The sequence below is a fragment of the Rhipicephalus sanguineus genome, chromosome 11 (genome assembly GCF_013339695.2).
Source record: "Rhipicephalus sanguineus isolate Rsan-2018 chromosome 11, BIME_Rsan_1.4, whole genome shotgun sequence".
NCBI classification, from domain to species: Eukaryota; Metazoa; Arthropoda; class Arachnida; order Ixodida; family Ixodidae; genus Rhipicephalus; species Rhipicephalus sanguineus.
Genome location: NC_051186.1, coordinates 34247443 through 34269930, shown reverse-complemented (window position 1 = coordinate 34269930; position 22488 = coordinate 34247443). Strand labels below are relative to the sequence as shown.

General features: G+C 45.2%; 1 protein-coding gene across 15 annotated transcripts in view; it reads left to right on the top strand.

Moving 5' to 3' along the window:
* LOC119374518 (histone-lysine N-methyltransferase, H3 lysine-79 specific) overlaps positions 1-22488 on the top strand; it is a 79670-nt gene that overhangs the window by 22637 nt on the left and 34545 nt on the right. For 9 of the 15 annotated variants that reach the window (XM_049410864.1, XM_049410863.1, XM_049410874.1 and 6 more), the window contains exons 5-11: positions 897-953; positions 3792-3938; positions 4475-4516; positions 6293-6355; positions 10969-11019; positions 15428-15481; positions 20211-20264. In XM_049410864.1, coding sequence (XP_049266821.1) covers positions 897-953; positions 3792-3938; positions 4475-4516; positions 6293-6355; positions 10969-11019; positions 15428-15481; positions 20211-20264 — 468 coding nt within the window. The remainder of the gene's footprint in view (positions 1-896; positions 954-3791; positions 3939-4474; positions 4517-6292; positions 6356-10968; positions 11020-15427; positions 15482-20210; positions 20265-22488) is intronic. The other 6 variants (XM_049410866.1, XM_049410865.1, XM_049410876.1 and 3 more) reach the window with 1 other exon arrangement.

Sequence of the window (22488 nt, the reverse complement as noted above, 5' to 3'; positions counted from 1 at the left end):
GTCACACTAAATGCATGCCACCGGTTTCTGCGCTTTTATTTTTTCGTTATATTTTGTAGCGAGGATTTTTGGCAACAAAATATCATGAGAAAATAGAAGCGAAGAAACACGTGAGTTTATACATAATATATATGGAATAGATAGCCCGATTTCCTAGTTCAGGCTCTTATGTACCTATAACATATGTTTAAATAAACGCGAGAAAGCTTGAAGAGGCGGAAAACGGAATTAATTTGTCAAACTGTTCACCAGATAAGGAGTACCGAGTGGATATAAGCACAAATAGAACATGCTTTATCTATACAACGTTTATTTCCTTTTCTAATAATAGCATATTGAGAATTTATCTCTTGAAGGTTAGTGTAACCACGACCCACTCCATTACTTCTACCACACGTACTTAACAAAATATTCTTTCTATTGTTGTTACTACCGGAAAGCATATAAAAAAAGGGCAACGTACATTTTAACTATCCCTAATTTAGAACTTACGAGTCAGAGTATCACTTACTTGACATGCGGCAATTAGGACAAGTACCAAAATAGAAGAACGTTGTACTTTGGTCCAGAAGGCACACCACCGAGAAGTACATCGATACAACTAACGGCATAAATTCCTTGGTTCCAGCCGTCGAATATAGTACACCACACCTTCGTCTATTATTTAAAATAATGAAAATTGTGTCACGTGTGCAAAGGCAAACATGAGTAGCTGGACGACCACTAACACTCGGCATTAGTAGTTAGAAATGCGTATAGCTTCGAAAGGAATCCTGACAGCGCAAAACGAAGTCTGTAATCCTTTTGTTCGGTGTTTAAATGCTTTTATGTGCATTAAAGTACAATGGAACAACGCCTACTACCCTTACAGCATACAATCCTTTCTATACCTTTAGGTACTGAAGCGGCAGCGCCAGCTACTACGACGGCCTCTAATACGGGTTCATCTATGGGTAAGTCTGACTACCGTCTGCCTTATAAAAGAATAGATATGCCATGCGTTTAATGGATAGGTACGCCACTGTGCACTGTGACCACTACATGATGCACTCCAATACTTTCAAACATATAGAAAACATAAGTCACATTTTCGTTATGTGTTTAAGACTACCGACCCCGCGACGTAACATCCGTATCGTGTAGCACAAGGAGACGCCGACGCGCAGCTCTGATTAAATCTTCTAAGCGGTACCAGTGGCCTGGACCACGATCAAAGCCAGAGGCCAGGGGTCTTCTGGTAGATTGAGTTACCGCCCTTCCTTCATTTGATTTGAATCATCACTTTTTATGAATCCGACAATGACAATTTTTACAAGCGATTGGTTCTATTGCAGCGGTAATACACAATTTGTGCTGTTATGTTTCCAATACATTGTTAGTTGTATATTGTTAATTAACAATATAATATGTTGCCAGTACTAACACGTGGCACAAAAACGAACAAATAAAACTCGAGAAGTTAAGAAGCACGCAGTGTGCGATGGAACTGGAACAAAGCCGTAATGTTAAGACAAGAGAGACACAGGAGAGTTCATTAGAGAACAAACAGGTGTAGCTAGTAGTGACGAAATGCAGACCAACAGATCGGAAGCGCGGAGGACGACGGCAGAGGGTAAATGGCCGAAGTTAAAAATTTGTAGGCATAAAATGAAATCAGCTCGTGTACAGGACATGGTAAATTGATAACTGAAAGGGGCCTTCGTCCTGAAGTAGACATAAAATATGTTGGTGATGATTATTATGGTTAACAAGTTGTGTATGTTAAACTTATCGGGTAAACATACACATGTAATACTCATGGCAGTGGCTGTGGCAGTGAGGCTTTAAAAGAAGACTACGTAGTTGTCGTACAAAAGCATTGGATGCACAGCTCATTCACACAGGTATAACACAATGACTTAACTCAAGCATTCGTGCTAAAAAAAAGCCAATTTTACGCGGAGTAGGCGCACAACTGTAACTGTTTCTTTTTTATTGATTTAGACACTCCGAAGTTGCGTATGTTGTAAGTGAATCGGCTAGTGCAAGTTTAGTCTCCCAGTATTTTTAGGGGCCCACTGCAAAATTTTCTTTAAAAAGGTCGTGCCTTACTTTTCCGAGTAGCCATGGAATGTCACCAATAAAAAAAGCCTATTGCCTCACGAATCGACCGCCGCAAACATTTTTCGAATCCGACCAGTACGAGCGGAGTTACGAAGATTTGTCGCACGCTGTAATTGCTTTCTCACTTCTCTCGTCCCGACGAAAGCGCTGGATGCTAAGAACGGAGGGATGACACGGGGAAGGAAGGTACGTCACGCGCGCCTCGTGACCTTAGCCACTTTTTCTGTTCTTTTTTTTCTTCGAACGCGCGCCTTTTCAGTGCGATCGCGTGAGCGAGCGCCGACAGGTGGCGGCCGCAGTAGCTACCGATCGTGTCATGCTCAAATCAGCCAATGGCGTGGAACTTGAGTTAATGACGCAGTGATGCTGAGTAAATAGCATCATTTGCCGAGAGAAGAGGAAGCGATATTTAGCTGACTTTGAGAATTTATTGTAAATCCCAGGCGGCGTGCTGCGCTATAATGTTTGGCTCGCGTGTTCTCGGGAGCCTCGACTACCGATCGGCCGCGTTTTTTGACCATGCTGAAAACAAGTTGCAGGGCCCCTTTAATGTAGAGAAATTCAAGTAGACAGAAATGATGTCCCTAAATGTTAACGGCTTCGCATATCGCATCAATACCTGTGGGTTCGACTTCTGCATAGACATGTGAATAATGTCCACTGATGCAAGAAAATAATAAATATTCTCGTGCCATTCGCTCTTAAGCTAAATAATCGCCATATCCCCTCATTAACGGTAGCATATGTATACAAAATAGCGCCACAATGTCTATGGTCTGCCACAAGTAAGCGCAATTCACATAGGTCCTTATGTTTTCGAAAAAAGGCCGGGCCGACACCGCCCCCCTTGTTCTATGCTTTTTGGTGCCTCCGAATACACTGCAAAAGGCAGGTACTTGTTGACTTAGGAATTCTAGTCTGTTCCCACTTGCACCCACCAGACGCCAATGGAAAACGCACGATCACATGAAAATCTTTAATTTCACTACACAATTATAGTGACTTTTTGAGGACCTAGTTGCTTTACGAATGCTGAAAGCGCACCAACGACGTTGCGCAAAAGATAAAAAATAAAGCACATCGAAGAAATAGAGAATTATTGTTTGTTTGATGCTTTATATATATAGTTTATAAAAACGAGAAATTTAGGAATCTACATGTATACTTCAATAAACGCGCGGGCAATTACAACTCTGTTGGCTTTCATTTTGTCGTGAATGGTTGTGCCTTAGACTCATTCACACAGAACACGCGAACGTGTCAGAATGGTGTTCTACTCTCTTACAGATTAGAAGAACAAACTTGGTCGCTTTAATTTATGTAGCCGTGGCTACTGACAGTAGCAGAGGCTGCAGAGCGAGGTTTGCAAAAATATATTATGAAACAGTCACGGAGAATGAATCCAGCAAATAAAATCAACTAAGCAACTGATGCAGACAGCGCCGGCAAATAAAGCGCGCATTGGACGGCTTAAGAAATAAGGAACTCAATACCTCTGCAAGCGTACTAGCAGAGTCCTTCAGTATTGAAGGACTGTGGTACTAGTCGCGCGCAGAGGCACCTGTGCTGACAACGTGTTACTTCCAATAAATTTTTTGGTCAATCTATTCTTCCTCTTGCTCCTCACTGCGATGATTTCTAATCTTATAGTACACAATATAACGGTATTCTACTTTTTGCATTTTCAGGTGATGCGAATGCTAATAACATGGGAGGGATGGGAATGAACCCTGGGATGATGGGCGGTATGGGCATGGGCGCAATGGGCATGGGCATGCCCGGGATGGGCATGGGCTACGGTATGATGGGTGGAGGCGGAAGCAGTCTGATGGAGAGTAAGTACACCTTCCCTTCCCTTTTCTTCGCAGAAATGTACTCTAAATATTTGTGATATGGATGGAATGATGACTTGACGCCAGCCTATTTCTTTCAATTCACCCAGCTCATAATCAATGCTTCATTTTGTCCGTTTGTGCACTGCTTAGACCGCATTATTCAAACATTTTACACGTGTATCATTGCGTTTAGGCCTTGAAGGCAAAAAAGAAAGGTTAGGAGGTCTCGCCTGCTTCTCTTTCAACTAGCGCGCATTTTAAAACGCGCCCTTCTCTTATCACATCGCTATAATCGGCGTATGCGTTTATGAATTTACCGTATTTATTTCCATGGAAAAAGTATGCTGTACGAACACGTCGAAACTAATGCATTGTAGATTTCGCTACTTGCACATTCATGCAGCTTTTACAGGATAAAGTTGAAGAACTTCCTGAAGCAATTTTATTATTTCGCGCATATTGCGCTTTTTTTTTTACTTTACAAAGCTTAGAGTGTCCAGTATGTGCTCTAAAGATGCATTTGTAATTATTTTCAGAAATGATGGCTGGATCGATGGCGACCACAGCGATTGGCTCGTGTAAGTACACAGGGCTCGTGTGGCACACTATGGCTGAAGTGAGCATTTGCACCTTACCAAAATCTTTATACAGGGTGGTTTTTCTACGACAGCAATCTCAGTACTGCCTTTCCGGGCCTTATTTTAGCGCCGTTCCTTGTTTTATGCAATTTACTGATTGTTTGACCTTCTTTAGCAGAATGAGCTGCTTAGAATATTGTTCGACAAAACAGTGCGAGACGGGCGAAATAGCGACCAGAGGTGGTGACGTAATTTAGGACGCCAGCTGTGTCTAACCGTTGGGCAACGAGTTCAACGACCCTATCGACTGAACTCTCATTTGGGGTGAACTTTGTCAAATGCTGGACCACAGAAACGGAACGGAACAAGCAAGCAATTTTCTTGCGTATATCCAACAACGTCTAAAGCTACTGTTTTGCTCTAATCACTTATTCGCACTGCCGACTGACGGAAGTCGCGTAAGCGATTATGACCAAAGAACAACTCACGCCGATCACAGGTCAGTCCAACTAGTTGCAACACCGTTGCTACATACACCAAAAATAATGTTCTTGTGTAGGTGCTTGTGTAATTCTATATTCTGCACCTAATGCAGCTCCACTACCGTGAAATCTGAGGATGTGCTTAGCACAGACAACCGAGCGATTTCCTTGGCGCTTGCCACCGCCTCGGCGATCGTGCGCTTGCCGAGGCGGTGGCGCCCTCTTTTGCGCGGCGCGGCTATCAGCCAGCATGTTTCAGAAGCGTTTTTGCGATTTTAGATAAATTATTGCGATATCCTTGGTTAGTTTTGTAGTTTATACTATTTTGGACTTTCTATTTTGCAGAGGTTTTAAGCATTGCTAGTCTTGTTTTAGGTCCTGTATTGACTACTGTATGACCATGCGGCATGAGACGGTGGACGGACGGCAAAGCAGCTCCCTAAAGTGCTACGCACTGAAAGGCCTTAGATTGCTGCCGTTGAAGTATGCTCGCACCTCCATCGTTTTGTAACATGAGACGCACGTATTTGTCGTTTTAGAAGCGCCTTTATTTGAATCGTCACGTGGTTGTGACGTCGACGAAGACAGCAGTCAGCGCGTCCAAGATGAAACTCGTTATTTGGCCGAACTTGTGGCCGGAAAACTGAGAGTCAAACTACAGCAATACACTGATAGCGGCGAACAGAGCGTCGACCGTCGAAAAACTGCTCATGGCTGGGACGCGGCGTCTTTTATACATCACGCATCGAACTTTCCAGTCTTATCACTGGTGGTCGCGCAAGCTCTGGAATAATCTAGGCTGTTCGCGTTCTGCGCGCAATCTTAACAAAGTGATCTACTACAATCGCGAAGCTTCTCGAACACTGCTGCGCGGTCAGCGTCGAGCGTTGCTAATCGTCGTTGAGGGTGAAACCCGAATACATCAAAATAAAATAAGAAGTGGGCGTGGCAGTATGGTGCAAGGTCAGTACGAAAGTACTAAGATTAATGTTACGCATGAACGTTAATTGGTGCGGTGATTACTGAATACGTTTCCAGAAGGTATGAACACAGTCATAACATAAAATTCTTCCCTCCTCGGGCGTGCTCATGCAGCAGTGAAGTGTAAGAAGAGTGCGCAGTGGATTTTAGGTCTACATGAAATATTGTTGAAGACCATAATTTGCCGAAGTTATTTATTACAGCGTATGTCATTGCTTCTGTTTAAAATTCATCATTCATCTCTATGATACACAAAGCTCAACGGCCCGTTATAACAGTGGTTTCCACCTGTTGTATATTATTTGTTTTACAGTGGCTGGTGTTGGTTCAAGCATAGCAACTACGGTTATAACAGCAAATGCACTAAATAAACTGAGTAAGTACAGTTTACCATGTTTGAACAAGTACATGACGTAAATTGAGCCCTGGCGTTGCAAGCGTTCCTCAATATCGCATCCCTTCCGAACTTCATGCTATGTCATGCTTTGATTTCATTTTGCAAGCGATACTTGTATATTTGCCTCTCGCGTGCTATAATAGCGCGACAGCTTCTATAAACGTGAAATATGGTTCTCGGGACGTAAAGTAGCTCGTATCTCTATGCGCAACTGAGCTGCGATTTTTACAGTTTTTGCTGTTATATCGGTGACTTAGAAAAATAGATGACGCCATCTGTTTTTCTAAGTCACCTGATATAAGCGGCATACAACCACGCGCTATCGTCAAGGTGCATGCACACGATGTTAGTGAAAACTGCTCTTAATTAACACACTTTTTTTGTACAGCTGAAACTTGACGTAATGATCTAGCCGTGCTTAAATTATATCGTTGAATGGGGAAGTCAGAGAAGGGGAGAATCTAGAAAAAGAATTTTCGGTTCTTTGAAATCTATAAGTGTGAGATTGCAACACTCAAAAGCGACCCCGTCATTTTGTATTTCGCTCACCAACGTGTGCACGTGTGAAAAGCCCGCGAGGCTGGCCCGAAAGGCTTGTGCGTGAAACCTAAAGAAAACAAAAAAGACAACACACCGCCGTGTTCTGGAGAGAACTGCGAATTTATTTTGCAGTGAGAAAAGTCGTGATCTTTGGCTCCGTGCGCTTGACCACCTCAGGGCGTACAAACTTCCCATGGCCAACAAGCGTCATCAATGCGTCCTCGGTTCTCGTGGACCCGGGCAAACTGCCTCAAGTGATGGTCGACGGCCATCATGTAGCTTTTCTCTTCTCCTTTTAAGGGTTGAACGTCCGAAAACCATGATATGCTTATGAGAGACGCGGTAGTGGAGGAATTTCGACCACCTGGGCTTCTTTAACGTGCACCTAAACCTAAGCACACCAGCCTCAAGCATTTTCGCCTCCATCGAAAATGCGGCCGACGCGGCCGGGCTTCGATCCCACGACCTGTGGGTCAGCAGTCGGGCACCATAATCGCTAGACTACCGTGGCGGGTCATTATCTAGCTGGGAGCAGGGACAGGAGGTTTGGGCTCATGGGCGCCGCGTGCATTCTCGTCAAAATAAACCTAGTGACTTTACTACACTTGGTTACAACGTAAGCAAAAATGACAGTTTCGCCCACAGTCATCGCTGTGTCTCCCACAGATAATATCACTTACTGATGTCCATGACGTCACGAAGCTCTCGAGTGTTTCAGGTAGCTGACTTTCCCATACAGGCCCACGTTTGTGTCGGAAAATTGAACGTCCTGGTAAATTTCGTCCGGGATTCTGACATCGCTGGTCAGCCACAGGAATGTTTAAATTAGTAACGACGAACTTATAATTCTTAATATGCGTATTATTTACATTAGCTGAGAGAAAGTACTTAAGGTTTGAGCGGAAACCAGCTAGCGTGGCTGTTTTTTACACGTGAAGGGCGTGTGCGCCGAGGGTCTGTGGGTGGAGCTGGCATTTTTTTTATTAGGTTGTAGCCGACTATAGGGAGCTAGATATAGAGCGCACGCACGAAAAAAAAAAAAAAACCAGTCTGTGCAAAGCCAGAAACAAACCACCACTTCATTACTCGTTTACTACAGGAAAGAACTGCGTTAAGTCGAGTTTGGTGGCCAACTTAGATTTTTTAACTCTTGCTGTTCACACCATTTAACCCTATGGGTGCATGCCGCTCAATAAAAATTTCGGAGGCCCTTGCGGTGCAAAAACAGAAAGAAAAGAGAGATCGCGGATGCCGGATAACCAAAGCAAAATGCCGAATCGCCTTTCATTGCATAGAAAGTAATAGTTTATTCCGATGTAATGAAATCGAACAGCATTGCATCCGCGCATTTGTGTGCATTTTCTGCATTGCGATGAGAAAATGAAATTCAAGACTGTGGATACGCTGTCCTTCAAATGTCTATAAAATGGCTCGAGCCGTGTTACTCGAACTGATCTAGCATTTCAAAATTTTGGACTTACAGCCACAGAAACGTGCAATGTTGTCCGCCCATTAAGCCCTGTAATATCTTTCAGCCCTATATTATCTGCATCATTTTTCGGTTTGATGGTCTTGCATGTAAGGGTAAAACATCATAATAATAATTGTTTGACCACGACATGATTATGAGGGACGCCGTAGTAGAGGTCTTCTGAAATTTTGACCACCTGGGGTTCTTTAACGTTCACCTAAATATAAGTACACGGGCCTCAAGCATTCTCTCCCCCATAGAAAATGGCCGCCGCGACCGGGATTCGATCCCGCGACCTTCGGGACAGCAGTAGAGCACCATAACCATTAAACTACTGCAGCGCGTAAGGCTAAAACATCCTGGTTGATATGTGAAGGCAGTGCTGCAAGGAACTGTGTTCCCCTGGTAGCACTGACCCAGTGTTTTGAAGATTGAAGAGCTCAAAACCGTGGGCTCGTGCAGAAACGACGCGACGTAGAACGAAGGAACTACATTCTCACGTCCATCTGACCGTCCCAGAGACTTGACTACAGGCCAGTGTTGCGGAATGGGCGCCTCCATCCCATTCCAATTCCATTTCGGGGAACTTGAACTTGCCACAATTCCATTCCTTTCAATTCCTCGTACTGAACAAACTTAGCCCATTCTCACTCCTGCAGTGGCGGGGCAGTTCAGTTCCATTCCTGTAATTCCTCAACGTAGGAAAGGCATCTTGATAGCTTTATTGAGGTAAGAATGGTAAGAATAAGAATGCCCCATAAAGCTGATATCATCAGATGCATTAAGAAGTTCAAAAGTAAGCAAAATACGTTACCAAGGTCGAGGGATCGTAACTTGGTGACATATCTCGTGCAGTACAACCACCCTACTAATTCCCATAAGGGCAGTTCTCCCGCTACCTATAATATTTGCATGGTCAGCACGTTTGAACAAATGGTGATGTTTTATTACTGTTTAAGCTAAAATTTGTTATTGCTAAAATGGCGACATAGCGAATTTTTATGCTGACAAAACTAGTGTTCAAGAAGACTAAGCAGTTTTGCCACGCGTCTGGAGCGGTCGTGAATATCGAGAAAACTTAGTTTTGGTTAAAAGAGAACAAAACCCTCTAGATGTGCTGGTATTAGCTGGGGGGGCCGCTGGGGGAGCCGCCGCTGTAAAGGGGGGGGGGGGGTATGCCATATCTCGTATGAAACCCTCTAGATAAACACAAAACCCTCTAGATCTGTTGGTATCAGTTGGGGAGGGGGGGGGGGGGGTATGCCGCCGCAGCAGTTCCGCACGACGTATACTAGCGGCATAGAACCGCGGGTACGCGAAGATTAGAGACAAACTTCGGAGCAACACAGTCCACAGTCTATATATAGATAGAATTTTAGTAGGCGCGTTTGCTTATAAATGTACCATGCTTGTAATGAGCCAAGCGATTTTAAAAATTCTGCTTTATTGTTAAACTCGAGGCTTTAAGTTATTAATGTTTGAAATTTGAAATTCACAGAGAGAGAACGTCCTTATTCCTGTGTGTTGCACCACCTGCGTCCCAAAACACGTGGTTTTTATCACCAATGGGACACTTCGACACAAGCAGAAACCGACGTATCGTTTTCCAATGAGCGCTTCTTTCTCTCCCTCATCGCACCTTCAAGCGCATGCGCACTCCTTGCCCGGGCGGGCTTTCTGCGTACGGATGAGCGACTGGCCAAATTATATAGGTACATATTCGTTAAAAAATGAAAAATAAGCAGGTGGGTGATAGTTACAGCAACTAAAACGTCAGAAACGATAACTGTTTCAGTGCTTTTGTTGGCAAGCGTAATAACATGCACCTTAAGAAATATACCCATGTTTTTTAGAATAAACTGATGCTCATGGCTTCAAAGAAAAGAAAGTGTTGTAAAATATAGTATTAAATTTATTAGAGTGTTTCTATGCCTGTTTTTAGGGATATTAATTAGCCACGAAATAAAGCACACACAAGGGAAGTAGCACGACGAGAGGACGAGCGGCACTTCCAACTGAATTATTCTGCGCGCTAACCAAGATACGAATGGACAACATACATGCACAGTCTCATCGCAACCTTAGGCTATCCAGCGATCGAACAACCTCTTTTCCTATACGTACAACGTAACAGACGTATCGCTCATACAACTTCTTCCTTTCTTTTTTTATGTGTCATGTTTCCATCAACTCACGCGCAGTCCGACACTTGCCAAGCGTGTTTTAGTCGTACGTTCGTGCTTTATTATGCGCTGGAGTTCTGACCTCAACACCGATGTCTCCTTATGACACGTTTCTTCTGTGTGGCATTATCAAGACAGATCGGAGGTTTGTAATGGAGAAAAACCAGACAAACACGGCGACAATTTGAGATAAAGAAGGAATGTTGCGCATGTTGCCACACGGACGTGTACTCATTTGGTGCGCCACAGCTCAATGGCCACAGCCTATAAATGTCAGTATTGCTTTTAACATCAGCGAAACCGAAAATGCCATCGTAATCGCATTGAGCTTATTCTACTAGGGCTGTATATAGCACTTGCCGGGTTGCATTTAGAACGTATGCATCTTGATTTTTTAGATAAGGACGACGACGACGATGGGCATAAAGAGAAGAAAAAACACCAAAAATGTGAGTATTACTGCAGTTTATGACCTTTGAAATAAGGATCATTTGACTGCCAAACCAACCTATTTCAGTCAACTATTTATTAGTGGCATTCTACATAATGGTAGTACGTGATGTTGGGTGATCAGAAAATTCGCTCCTTATTAGATCAGCTAGGCACATGCACCGAGGTTGATCGCATGCGCGCGTTTGTTTCTTCTTCTTCCATCGTCCTTGTCGTGAGCGCTGCACTTACTACACCACGAACGCAAACCATCTAGCTGAGTTCACCTGTTCACCTGACAGGATGATGATGAACGAACTTTATTTAATTAGCATAAAGATCCCCTCCCCCTTTCAGAAGAGGGGACCCAACCTAGACGTCGGCCATGATCCCGTGGGCCCTGGCAGCGTCTTCAGCCTGCCGCACTAAGCAAAAACCTTTTTCATTGCGCATAACATTTGAAGAAAAGAAAAGGACTATCCTGGTCTGTTCTCTTCTTCAAAGGTTATACGCGCCCAAAAAAAGATTTCCTTGTCATGTTTGTTTTCCCAAGGAGCCCAAGCAGCCAACTTGTAGATCAGTTTTAAGACCAAAGCTTAATATTACTACGTTTGACCACTATGTGGCGGTTAGGCTTACCCTGCCCTAGAGTCACTGTATATGCTACCTTTATGTAGCAGAGTTGCGCATAGGTCTGGCTAGCAACCACAGCCATGCGGCGAAGCTGCACTCTCTTTATGCAGGCGATGTGCCCACCGTGTCGCCGATCGACAGGCTTGGCGCGTCGAAGACCGGTGCTTAAATCGACTGTCGATGTCTAGTGCCAGCTCAGTTCAGCGCGCCGTTGTCGTCAAAAAGTGCAAATATTAGCCCCAGCGTAAGCTTCACCGCTACGCATGGTTGTTCGTGGCGTTTGGAAGACAGATCTGCAACTCAATTACCTAAAGGTAGCCCATACAGTAACTACACCCTGCCTGTCCAAACGTGGGAGGAGCTCACTGCGTGCTTGTCGCGTATCTCAGGACAATTAATAAAGTTTGAGCAACCAAGCAACCAAGTTCGTGTAAGGTCCAAAACAAATAGTAAAAAAAAAGAAGTGAGCGCACCAGCTACGCTTGTACCATCGCTTGTACTTTGCTGACTTCGTCCTTGCGGCGTTCACGAGGGTAACAAATAAAAAGAAAGCACGCCAACGCAAGCTGCGGGACTGCGACAGCTTCGTCACTTCGGGGCATGCTTTCCACTTTCAAGGAATGTAAATGCGAAAACCTACTTGGACCTTCAGTTCATCTGCTGTTGAACTTTCTGCTCATGACGTGAATTTTATGATGAAGAGTCTGCTGATGAGCTCTTGAAGTTTATGTAGTTGCCGTTCATCATACGTTTCAGCATATCAGTAGTAAGCCCAACACCAGATCAAAGGACGGTCGAAGTAGGCTGAAGCCTTCACATTCTTAGCAAGGTCTAAGCATCTCCCGAATTCCTTACAGTGAACCTGTATATGACTAGGGCATTCCGTCTGTATGTGAGCAGGAACGTACGTGCCACAGGAATTGGGGAAACCCCACTACTCACAACTGATACATTCAAAATGTCACAGTTTCGCCACGCGGGCGTAGCATTGAATGCGACAGCAATATAGCTTAATGTTATACAGACTAAGGCTAGCAGCTTAGTCTTTTAGGATACCATCTCGTGGCACTTTACAAAATGCTGACGTAAGGGAATACGGCCACTCCCGTCAGGGAAGCGGTTTTCGTGTCGCCTGTCGCCTACACGCGAAGTAAGTGGTGAGAGGACAGAGGGTACAAGGGTATTGAATCCGTTAAGTAATGTCTGCTGAAAATGCACGCATCAGCGCTCCCGACCGAGCCATTTTGATGTAGGTTTGCAGTTGCTGCCCGAGCGACGCAGCTCAGCGCGTGAACGACCTTAAAGGTTCTTTGCCGGAGCAAGCCGGCGCGTTTCATCTCTAGTTGAGCCACGACTGTCTCCAGCGTTCGCAAGCATTAGCTCGCACATAGAACATACGACGCACTGGGCGGTGTTTCCGGTTTGAGTTTTTACGGAACATGACGGCGGCGGCGACGGCAAAACTGCACCTTGAGTGCACATATGATTACTATTGCAATAAATTCAAGAAGGGAAGACACGGGCGGCAAACACCAATTAATACCGTGCACGAAATGCCAAGCGTGTGTGGCAAGCCATACAGTACGAAGCAGCTGACTCTTTTCACAGGTGAAGGGCATGTCGCTGCAGTTCTGTGAGCGGAGCTGGCATGTTTTTTTTGTTTGTTTGTAACCGACTACATGGAGCTAGATGTAGAGCGCACGTCCGAAGAAAAAAGCAGTCTTTGCAGAGCCAGAAAGGAACCAGCGCTTCATTGCTCGTTTACGTAAAAAAAGCGCTTTGTAAAATCGGCTTTTGTGGCCAACTTAGATTTGCTAACTCTTGTTGTTGACAACATTTGGCCCTATGGGTGCATGCCGGGGAATGAAAATTTCAAAGGCCCTTGTGTTGCAAAAAAAGAAAAAAAAAAGAGAGAGATCGCGGATACCGGATAATTAAAGCAAAATGCCGAATCGCCTTTCGTTGCATACAAAATAATAGTTTAATTCCGATGTAATGAAATCGAACAGCATTGCATCCGCGCATTTGCATACATTTCCTACATCGCGATGAGAAAAGGAAATTTAAGACTGCGGATACGCTGCCATTCAGATTTCTATAAAATGGCTCAAGTGTGTTACTCGAACTGATCTAGCATTTCAAAATTTCCGACTTGCAACCAAAGAAACGTGCAATGTTGTCCGCCCATTAAGCCCTGCAATGTCATTCAGCCCCATACTGTCTGCATCATTTTTCAGTGTGATGGTCTCAGATGTAAGGGTTAAAAATCATAATAATAATTGTTGGGCCACGATATGATTATGAGGGACGCCGTAATCGAGGTCGTCTGAAATTTTGACCACCTGGAGTTCTGTAACGTGCACCTAAATCTAAGCACATGGGCCTCAAGCATTCTCGCCTGCATCGAAAATTCGGCCGCCGCGGCCGGGACTCCATCCCGCGACCATCGGGTCAGCAGTAGAGCACCATAACCACTATACCACCGCGGCGGGTAACGGTAAAATATCCTTGTTGAGATGTGAAGGCAGTGCTGCAAGGAACAGCGTTTCACTGGTAGCACTGACCCAGTGCTTTGAAGCTTGAATAGCTCAAAGCCGTGGGCTCGTGCAGAAACGACGCGACGTAGAACGAAGGAATTACATTTTTACGTCCATCTGGCCGTCGCACAGTCTTGGTGGCTGCTGAACGCGTGCATCAGAGAGAGAGAGAACGTCCTGTTTTCCTGCGTGTTGCACCGCCTGCGTCCAAAAACACGTGGTTTCTATCACCAATGGCACGCTTCGACGCAAGAGGAAACTGACGTATCCTTTTCCAATGCGGGCTTCTTTCGGGCCGTCGCCGCACTTTCACGCGAATGCGCACTCCTCGCACCGGCGGGCTTTCTGCGTTCGGATATGCGACAGGCCAAGGTATATACATATTCGCTGAAAAAACGGAAAATAAGCAGGTGGGTGATCGTTACAGAAACTAAAAGTTCAGAAGCTATAACTGTTTCAGTGCTTTTGTTGGCAAATGCAATATCATGCACATTCAAAATTATACACACCTCTTTTTAGGATGAACTGATGCTGATGGCTTCAAAGAAAAGAAAATGGTGTAAAATTTAGTAATAAATTTATTAGAGTGTTTCTATTAGTGTTTTTAAGGACATCATTTAGCCGCGAAAGAAAACACACAGGAAGGGAGTAAGACGACGACAGGACGAGCGGCACTTCCAAATGAATTATTCTGCACGCCAACCCAGAAATGAATGTACAACATACATGCGCAGTCTCATCCCAACCTTAGACAATCCAGCGATCGAGCAACCTCTTTTTCTATACGTACAACGTAACATACGTATCGCTGATACAACTTGATCCTTTCCTTTCTTCTTTATGTGATATGTTTCCATCAACTCACGCGCAGTCCGATACTTGCTATGCGCGTTTTTTTCGTATGTTCGTGCTTTATTATGCGCTGGAGTTCTGACCTCAACAGTGATGTCTCCTTAACTTATGACACGTTTCTTCTGTGTGGCATTATCAAGACAGATCGGAGGTTTGTAATGGAGAAAAAACAAACAAACACGGCGACAATTTGTGATGAAGAAGGAATGTTGCGCATGTTGCCACACGGACGTGTACTCATTTGGTGCGCCACAGCTCAATGGCCACAGCCTATAAATGTCAGTATTGCTTTTAACATCAGTGGAACCGAAAATGCCATCGTTATCGCATTGAGCTTATTCTACTATATAGGCTCTATATAGCATTGCCGGGATGCATTTAGAACTTATGCATCTTCATTTTTTAGATGAGGACGACGACGACGACGATAGGCATAAAGAAAAGAAAAAACACCAAAAATGTGAGTATTACTGCAGTTTATGACCTTTGAAATAAGGATCATTTGTCTGCCAAACCAACCTATTTCAGTCAACTATTTATTAGAGGCATTCTACAGAGTGGTAGTACGGGATGTTGGGTGCTCAGAAAAGTCGCTCCTTATTAGATGAGCTAGCCACATGCACTGAGGTTGATCGCATGCGCCCGTTTGTTTCTTCTTCTTCCATCGTCCTTGTGAGCGCTGCACCTACCATACCACGAACGCAAACCATCTAGCTGAGTTCACCGGACAGGAAGAACCTTTTTCATTGCGCATAACATTTGAAGGAAAGAAAAGGACTATCCTGTTCTGTTCTCTTCTTCAAATGTTATACGCGCGCAAGAAAGATTTCCTTGTCATGTTTGTTTTACCAAGGAGCCCAAATTAAGCAGCCAACTTGTAGATCAGTTTTAACACCAAAGCCTAATATAACTACGTTTGACCACTATGTGGCGGTCAGGCTTACCCTGCCCTAGAGTCACTGTATATGCTACCTTTAGGTAGCAGAGTTGCGCATAGGTCTGGCTAGCAACCACAGCCATGCGACAAAGCTGCACTCTCTTTATGCAGGCGACATGCCCACCGTGTCGCCGATCGACAGGCTTGGCGTGTCGAAGACCGGCGATTAAATCGACTGTCGATGTCTAGTGCCAATTCAGTTCAGTACGGCGTCGTTGTCAAAAAATACAAAAATTGGCCCCAGCGTTAGTTTCGTCGCAACGCATGGTTGTTCGTGGCGTTTGGAAGACAGATCTGCAACTCAACTACCTAAAGGTAGCACATACAGTAACTACACCCTGCCTGTCCAAACGTGGGAGGAGCTCACTGCGTGCTTGTCGCGTATCTCAGGACAATTAATAAAGTTTGAGCAACCAAGCAACCAAGTTCGTGTAAGGTCCAAAACAAATAGTAAAAAAAGAAGTGAGCGCACCAACTACGCTTGTACCATCGCTTGTATTTTGTTGACTTCGACCTTGCGGCGTTCTCGAGGGTAACAAATAAAAAGAAAGCATGCAAGCGCAAGCTGCGGGCCTGCATCGACACCTTCGTCACTTCGGGGCATGCTTTCCACTTTCAAGGAATGTAAATGCGAAAACCTACTTGGACCTTCAGTTCATCTGCTGTTGAACTTTCTACTCATGACTTAAATTTTATGATGAAGAGTCTGCTGATGAGTTAATGTAGTTGCCGTTCATCATACGTTTCAGCATATCAGCAGTAAGTCCAACACCAGATCAACAGACGGTCGAAGTAGGCTGAAGCCTTCAAATTCTTCGCAAGTTCTAAGCATCTACCGAATTCCTTACAGTGAACCTGCATATGGCTAGGGCATTCCGTCTGTGTGTGAGCAGGAACGTATGTGTCACAGAAATTGGGGAAACCCCACTACTCACAACTGATACATTCAAAATGTCACAGTTTCGCCACGCGGGCGAAGCATTGAATGCGACAGCAATAAAGCTTAATGTTATACATACTAAGGCTAGCAGCTTAGTCTTTTAGGATACCATCTCGTGGCACTTTACAAAATGCTGACGTAAGGGAATACGGCCACTCCCGTCAGGGAAGCGGTTTTCGTGTTGCCTGTCGCCTCCACGACAAGTAAGTGGCGAGAGGACAGAGCGTACAAGGGTATTGAATCCGTTAAGTAATGTCCGCTGAGAATGCACGCATCAGCGCTCGCGACCGAGCCATTTTGAGGTAGGTTTGCAGTTGCTGCCCGAGCGACGCAGCTCAGCGCGTGAACGACCTTAAAGCCCGAACCGCACGTACGCTCCCAAACGCGCACGGGGCGCGCGTCAGCGCGCGCAGCCCGGGCGTCTCCGGCGAGTGATGGCGGTTTCCACCCACACACTACGCGCGAAGGCGCACGCGAAGCGCGCGCTTCCTCATACGTGCAAGACATCGTTTCGTACAAAATTACTGATAGTTCATCAGAATACTTACAAAACCTCCTTCTGTTACCTTTTTTATTGTTAGATGCATGCAAAAGTAAATAAGAACTAAAATTTTTCATATGATGTGTATCATCATCCGTCGGTCAAACCGGTGCTGGTAACAGCCATGCCACAGTTGGGCTCCAAGCGCTTCCGAGCGCGCGCCGTCTCAAGGTCGATATCAGTCGAAGCAAACACTCGCGTACCGCGCGCGTTTTGCCGCGCTTGCTTCGTCTGCGCATGCGCGGCCTCCGGAGCGCGTACAGCCAACGTACAGCGCGCGCTCGGCCAGCGTACGTGTGGTTCGGGCTTAAAGGTTCTTTGCCGGAGCAAGCCGGCGCGTTTCATCTCTACTTCAGCCAGGCCTGTCTCCAGCGTTCGCAAGCATTAACTCGCGCATAGAACATACGACGCACTGGGCGGTGTTTCCGGTTTGAATTTTTACGGAACATGACGGCGGCGGCGACGGCAAAACTGCACCTTGAGCGCACATATGATTGCTATTGCAATAAATTCAAGAAGGGAAGACACGGGCGGCAAACAGCAATTAATATCGTGCACGAAACGCCAAGCGTATGTGGCAAGCCAGACAGTACGACGCAGCTGACTCTTTTCACAGCTGAAGGGTATGTCGCCGCAGTTCTGTGAGCGGAGCTGGCATGTTTTTTTTGTTTGTTTGTAATCGACTACACGGAGCTAGATGTAGAGCGCACGTCCGAAGAAAAAAGCAGTCTTTGCAGAGCCAGGAAGGAACCAGCGCTTCATTGCTCGTTTACTTAAAAAAAAGCGCTTTGTAAAATCGGCTTTGGTGGCCAACTTAGATTTGCTAACTCTTGTTGACAACATTTGGCCCTATGGGTGCATGCCGGGGAATGAAAATTTCAGAGGCCCTTGTGGTGCAAAAAAGAAAAAAAAGAGAGAGATCGCGGATACCGGATAACCAAAGCATAATGCCGAATCGCCTTTCGTTGCATATAAAATAATAGTTTAGTTTCGATGTAAGGAAATCGAACAGCATTGCATCCGCGCATTTGCATACATTTCCTACATCGCGATGAGAAAAGGAAATTTAAGACTGCGGATACGCTGCCATTCAGATTTCTATAAAATGGCTCAAGTGTGTTACTCGAACTGATCTAGCATTTCAAACCAAAGAAACGTGCAATGTTGTCCGCCCAATAAGCCCTGCGATATCATTCAGCCCCATACTGTCTGCATCATTTTTCAGTGTGATGGTCTCAGATATAAGGGTTAAAATCATAATAATAATTGTTGGGCGACGATATGATTATGAGGGACGCCGTAGTCGAGGTCGTCTGAAATTTTGACCACCTGGGGTTCTGTAACGTGCACCTAAATCTAAGCACATGGGCCTCAAGCATTCTCGCCTGCATCGAAAATGCGGCAGCCGCGGTCTGGATTCGGTCCCGCGACCATCGGGTCAGCAGTAGAGCACCATAACCACTATACCACCGCGGCGGGTAATGGTAAAATATCCTGGTTGATATGTGAAAGCAGTGCTGCAAGGAACATCGTTTCACTGGTAGCACTGACCCAGTGCTTTGAAGCTTGAATAGCTCAAAGCCGTGGGCTCGTGCAGAAACGACGCGACGTAGAACGAAGGAATTACATTTTTACGTCCATCTGGCCGTCCCAGAGACTTGGCTACAGGTGGCTGCTGAAAGCGTGATTCACAGAGAGAGTACGTCCTCTTTTTCCTGCGTGTTGCACCACCTGCGTCCCAAAGCACGTCGCTTCTATCACCAATGGCACGCTTCGACACAAGCATAAACTGACGTATCCTTTTCTTATGCGGGCTTCTTTCGTGCCCTCACCGCAGTTTCACACGCATGCGCACTCCTTGCTAGGGCGGGCTGTCTGCGTTAGGATATGCGACTGGCCAAGGTATATACATATTCGCTGAAAAAACGAAAAATAAGCAGGTGGGTGATCGTTACAGCAACTAAAACGCCAGAAACGATAACTGTTTCAGTGATTTTGTTTGCAAACGCAATAACATGCACATTAAGAATTACACAAACTTCTTTTTAGAATGAACTGATACTGATGGCATCAAAGAAAAGAAAGTGCTGTACAATTTAGTGTTAAATTTATTAGAGTGTTTCTATGCGTGTTTAAGGACATCATTTAGCCACGAAATAAAACACACACAAAGGAAGTAACACGACGACAGGACGAGCGGCACTTCCAACTGAATTATTCTGCGCGCTAACCAAGATACGAATGGACAACATACATGCACAGCCTCATCGCAACCTTAGGCTATCCAGCGATCGAACAACCTCTTTTCCTATACGTACAACGTAACAGACGTATCGCTGATACAACTTCTTCCTTTCTTTTTTTATGTGTCATGTTTCCATCAACTCACGCGCAGTCCGATACTTGCCAAGCGTGTTTTATTCGTACGTTTGTGCTTTATTATGCGCTGTAGTTCTGACCTTAACACCAATGTCTCCTTAACTTATGACACGTTTCTTCTGTATTGCATTAAGAAGACAGATCGGAGGTTTGTAACGAAGAGAAAAAAAAACTCGGTGACTATTTGAGATAAAGAAGGAATGTTGCGCATGTTGCCAGGAGGAAATGTACTCATTTGGTGCGCTATAGCTCAATGTCCACTGCCTATAACTGTCAGTGTTGCTTCGAACATAAGTGGAACCGAAAATGCCATCGTAATCGCATTAAGCTTATTCTACTAGTGCTATACATAACATTTGCCGGGATACATTTAGAACTTATGCATTTTTTAGATGACGGCGACGGATTCGGCGATTTGGACAGAGAAAATAAAAATAATAAAGGAAGTGAGTATTACTGTACTTTAAGACCCTTGAAATGAAGATCATTTGAGTGCGAAAGCTACCCTTTCAGTCAACTATTTATTAGTGGCATTCTACAGAGTGGGAGTACGGTATGTTGGATGCTTGGAAAATTCGCTCCTTGTTAGATCAGCTAGGCACATACACAGAGGTTGAACGCATGCGCCCGTTTGTTTTTTCTTCTTCAATCGTCCTTGTTGTGAGCGCTGCACCAAGCACACCATGAACGCAAACCAGCTAGCTGAGTTCACCTGACAGGAAAAACCCTTTAGGAGCTTGCTCGTTGTGCTCGGGGTTTGTCCATCGCCGTAGTAGCCGCTAGTTCTCATTGCTATCGCTAGCTTGGCGTAACAGAGGTGAAGTATAACCACCTGAGCGCATGCTCCCGCGAAAGGGAACTCTTCTTCCTCTTGTTCTTCGAACACCTCGATGATGATATTAACGCAGGCAAAATCACATATAGAATAGGCAAGTGTAGCATGCGGCGCTTGCTCCAATCCGGCGCGTGCTCTAGTTTGATAGGAGACCGCTAGAGGGCCACAAATGCGCGCTTCCTCTCTCTTTCCACAGTCGTCAGTCAGTGCGCTTCGATACTAATAACATGAACGAAGAAGACAAGGCCGTGTAACGTCTTTATATGACTGTAGAGCAACTGTACGGAGCATTTATGGCAGGCCCGTAGCCAGAATTTTTTTCGGGGGAGGGGGGTGGGCACTTGCTGAAAACCTTGACTATTTGAGAAAAACACCTATTTTTATTATTTATTTCTTGTAAAAACAGGTAATTCACAAAACATTTCGGGAGAGGGGGGGGGGGCCCTAGGGCTTCCTCCCCCCCTCTGGCTACGGGCCTGATTCATGGTGTAACCGAATATCTCCGAGTAGGCTTCTGTAACATCATTCACTTTGTGGATATGGTGGAGATTTTTTTCACTGCGGATACCATTTGAAGAAAAGCAAATAAATGACTATGCGGTTCTGTTCTTGCCTTCAAATGTTATGCGCGCCCAGAAAAGCTTTCCTTGTCGTGTATGTTTTACCAACGAGCCCAAGCAGCCATCTTCTTGCTCAGTTTGAAGGCGAAATCCTTATATTTCTATGTTTGACCACTATGTGGCCGTCAGGCTTACCCTTTTCGTCCAAACGTGGGAGGAGCTCACTGCGCGCTTGTCGCGTCTCTTAGGACTATTAATAAAGTTTGAGCAACCAACCAACCAAGTTCTTGTAAGTTCCAAAACCAAATAGTAAAAAAAAAAGATGTGAGCGTGCCAGCTACGCTTGTACTTTGTTGACTTCGTCCTCCCGGAGTTCATGAGGGTAACAAATAAAAAGGAAGCAAGGCAGCACGAGCTTCGCGCCTGCTTCGCCAACTTCGTCACTTCGGGGCGTGCTTTCCACTTTCAAGGAACGTAAATGCGAAAGCCCACTTGGATGTTTTGTTCATCTCCATTTGATCTTTCTGCTCATGACGTGAGTTTTATGATGAAGAGTCTGCTGATGGGCTGTTGAAGAGTACGTAGTTGCCGATCATTATAAATTTCAGCATATCCGCAGTAAGCCAACACCAGATCAACAGACGGTCGAAGTAGGCTGACGCCTTAACATTCTTAGCAAGTTCTAAGCATCTCCTGAATTCCTTACAGTGAACCTGTATATGGCTAGGGCATTCCGTCTGTGCGTGAGCAGAAACGTATGTGCCACAAAATTTGGGGAAACCCCACTACACAGAATTGATACATTAAAAATTTAACATTTTTGATACGCGGGCGAAACATTGAATGCAACAGAAGTTCAATGTTATACATAGTAAGGCTAGCAGCTTAGTCTCTTAGGATCCGATCTCGCGTAACTTTACAAAACGCTGGCGTAACGCAATACGGCCACTCCCGTCAGGGAAGCGGTTTTCGGGCTGCCTGTCGCCTCCACGCGAAGTGGTGAGAGGACAGCGCGTACAAGGGTACTGAAGCCGTCAAGTAGTGTCTGTTGAGAATGCACGCACAAGCACTTGAGACCGTGCCATTTTGATGAAGGTTTGCAGTGGCTGCACGAGCGACACTGTTCAGCGGGCGAACGCCTATGAAGGTTCCTTACCGGAGCTAGCCGGCTCGTTCCATCTCTGGTTGAGCAGCGCTTGTCACCAGCCTTCGCAATATTTAGCTCGCACATGGAACATACGACGCGCTGGCCGGTGTTTTCGGTTTGGAGTTTTT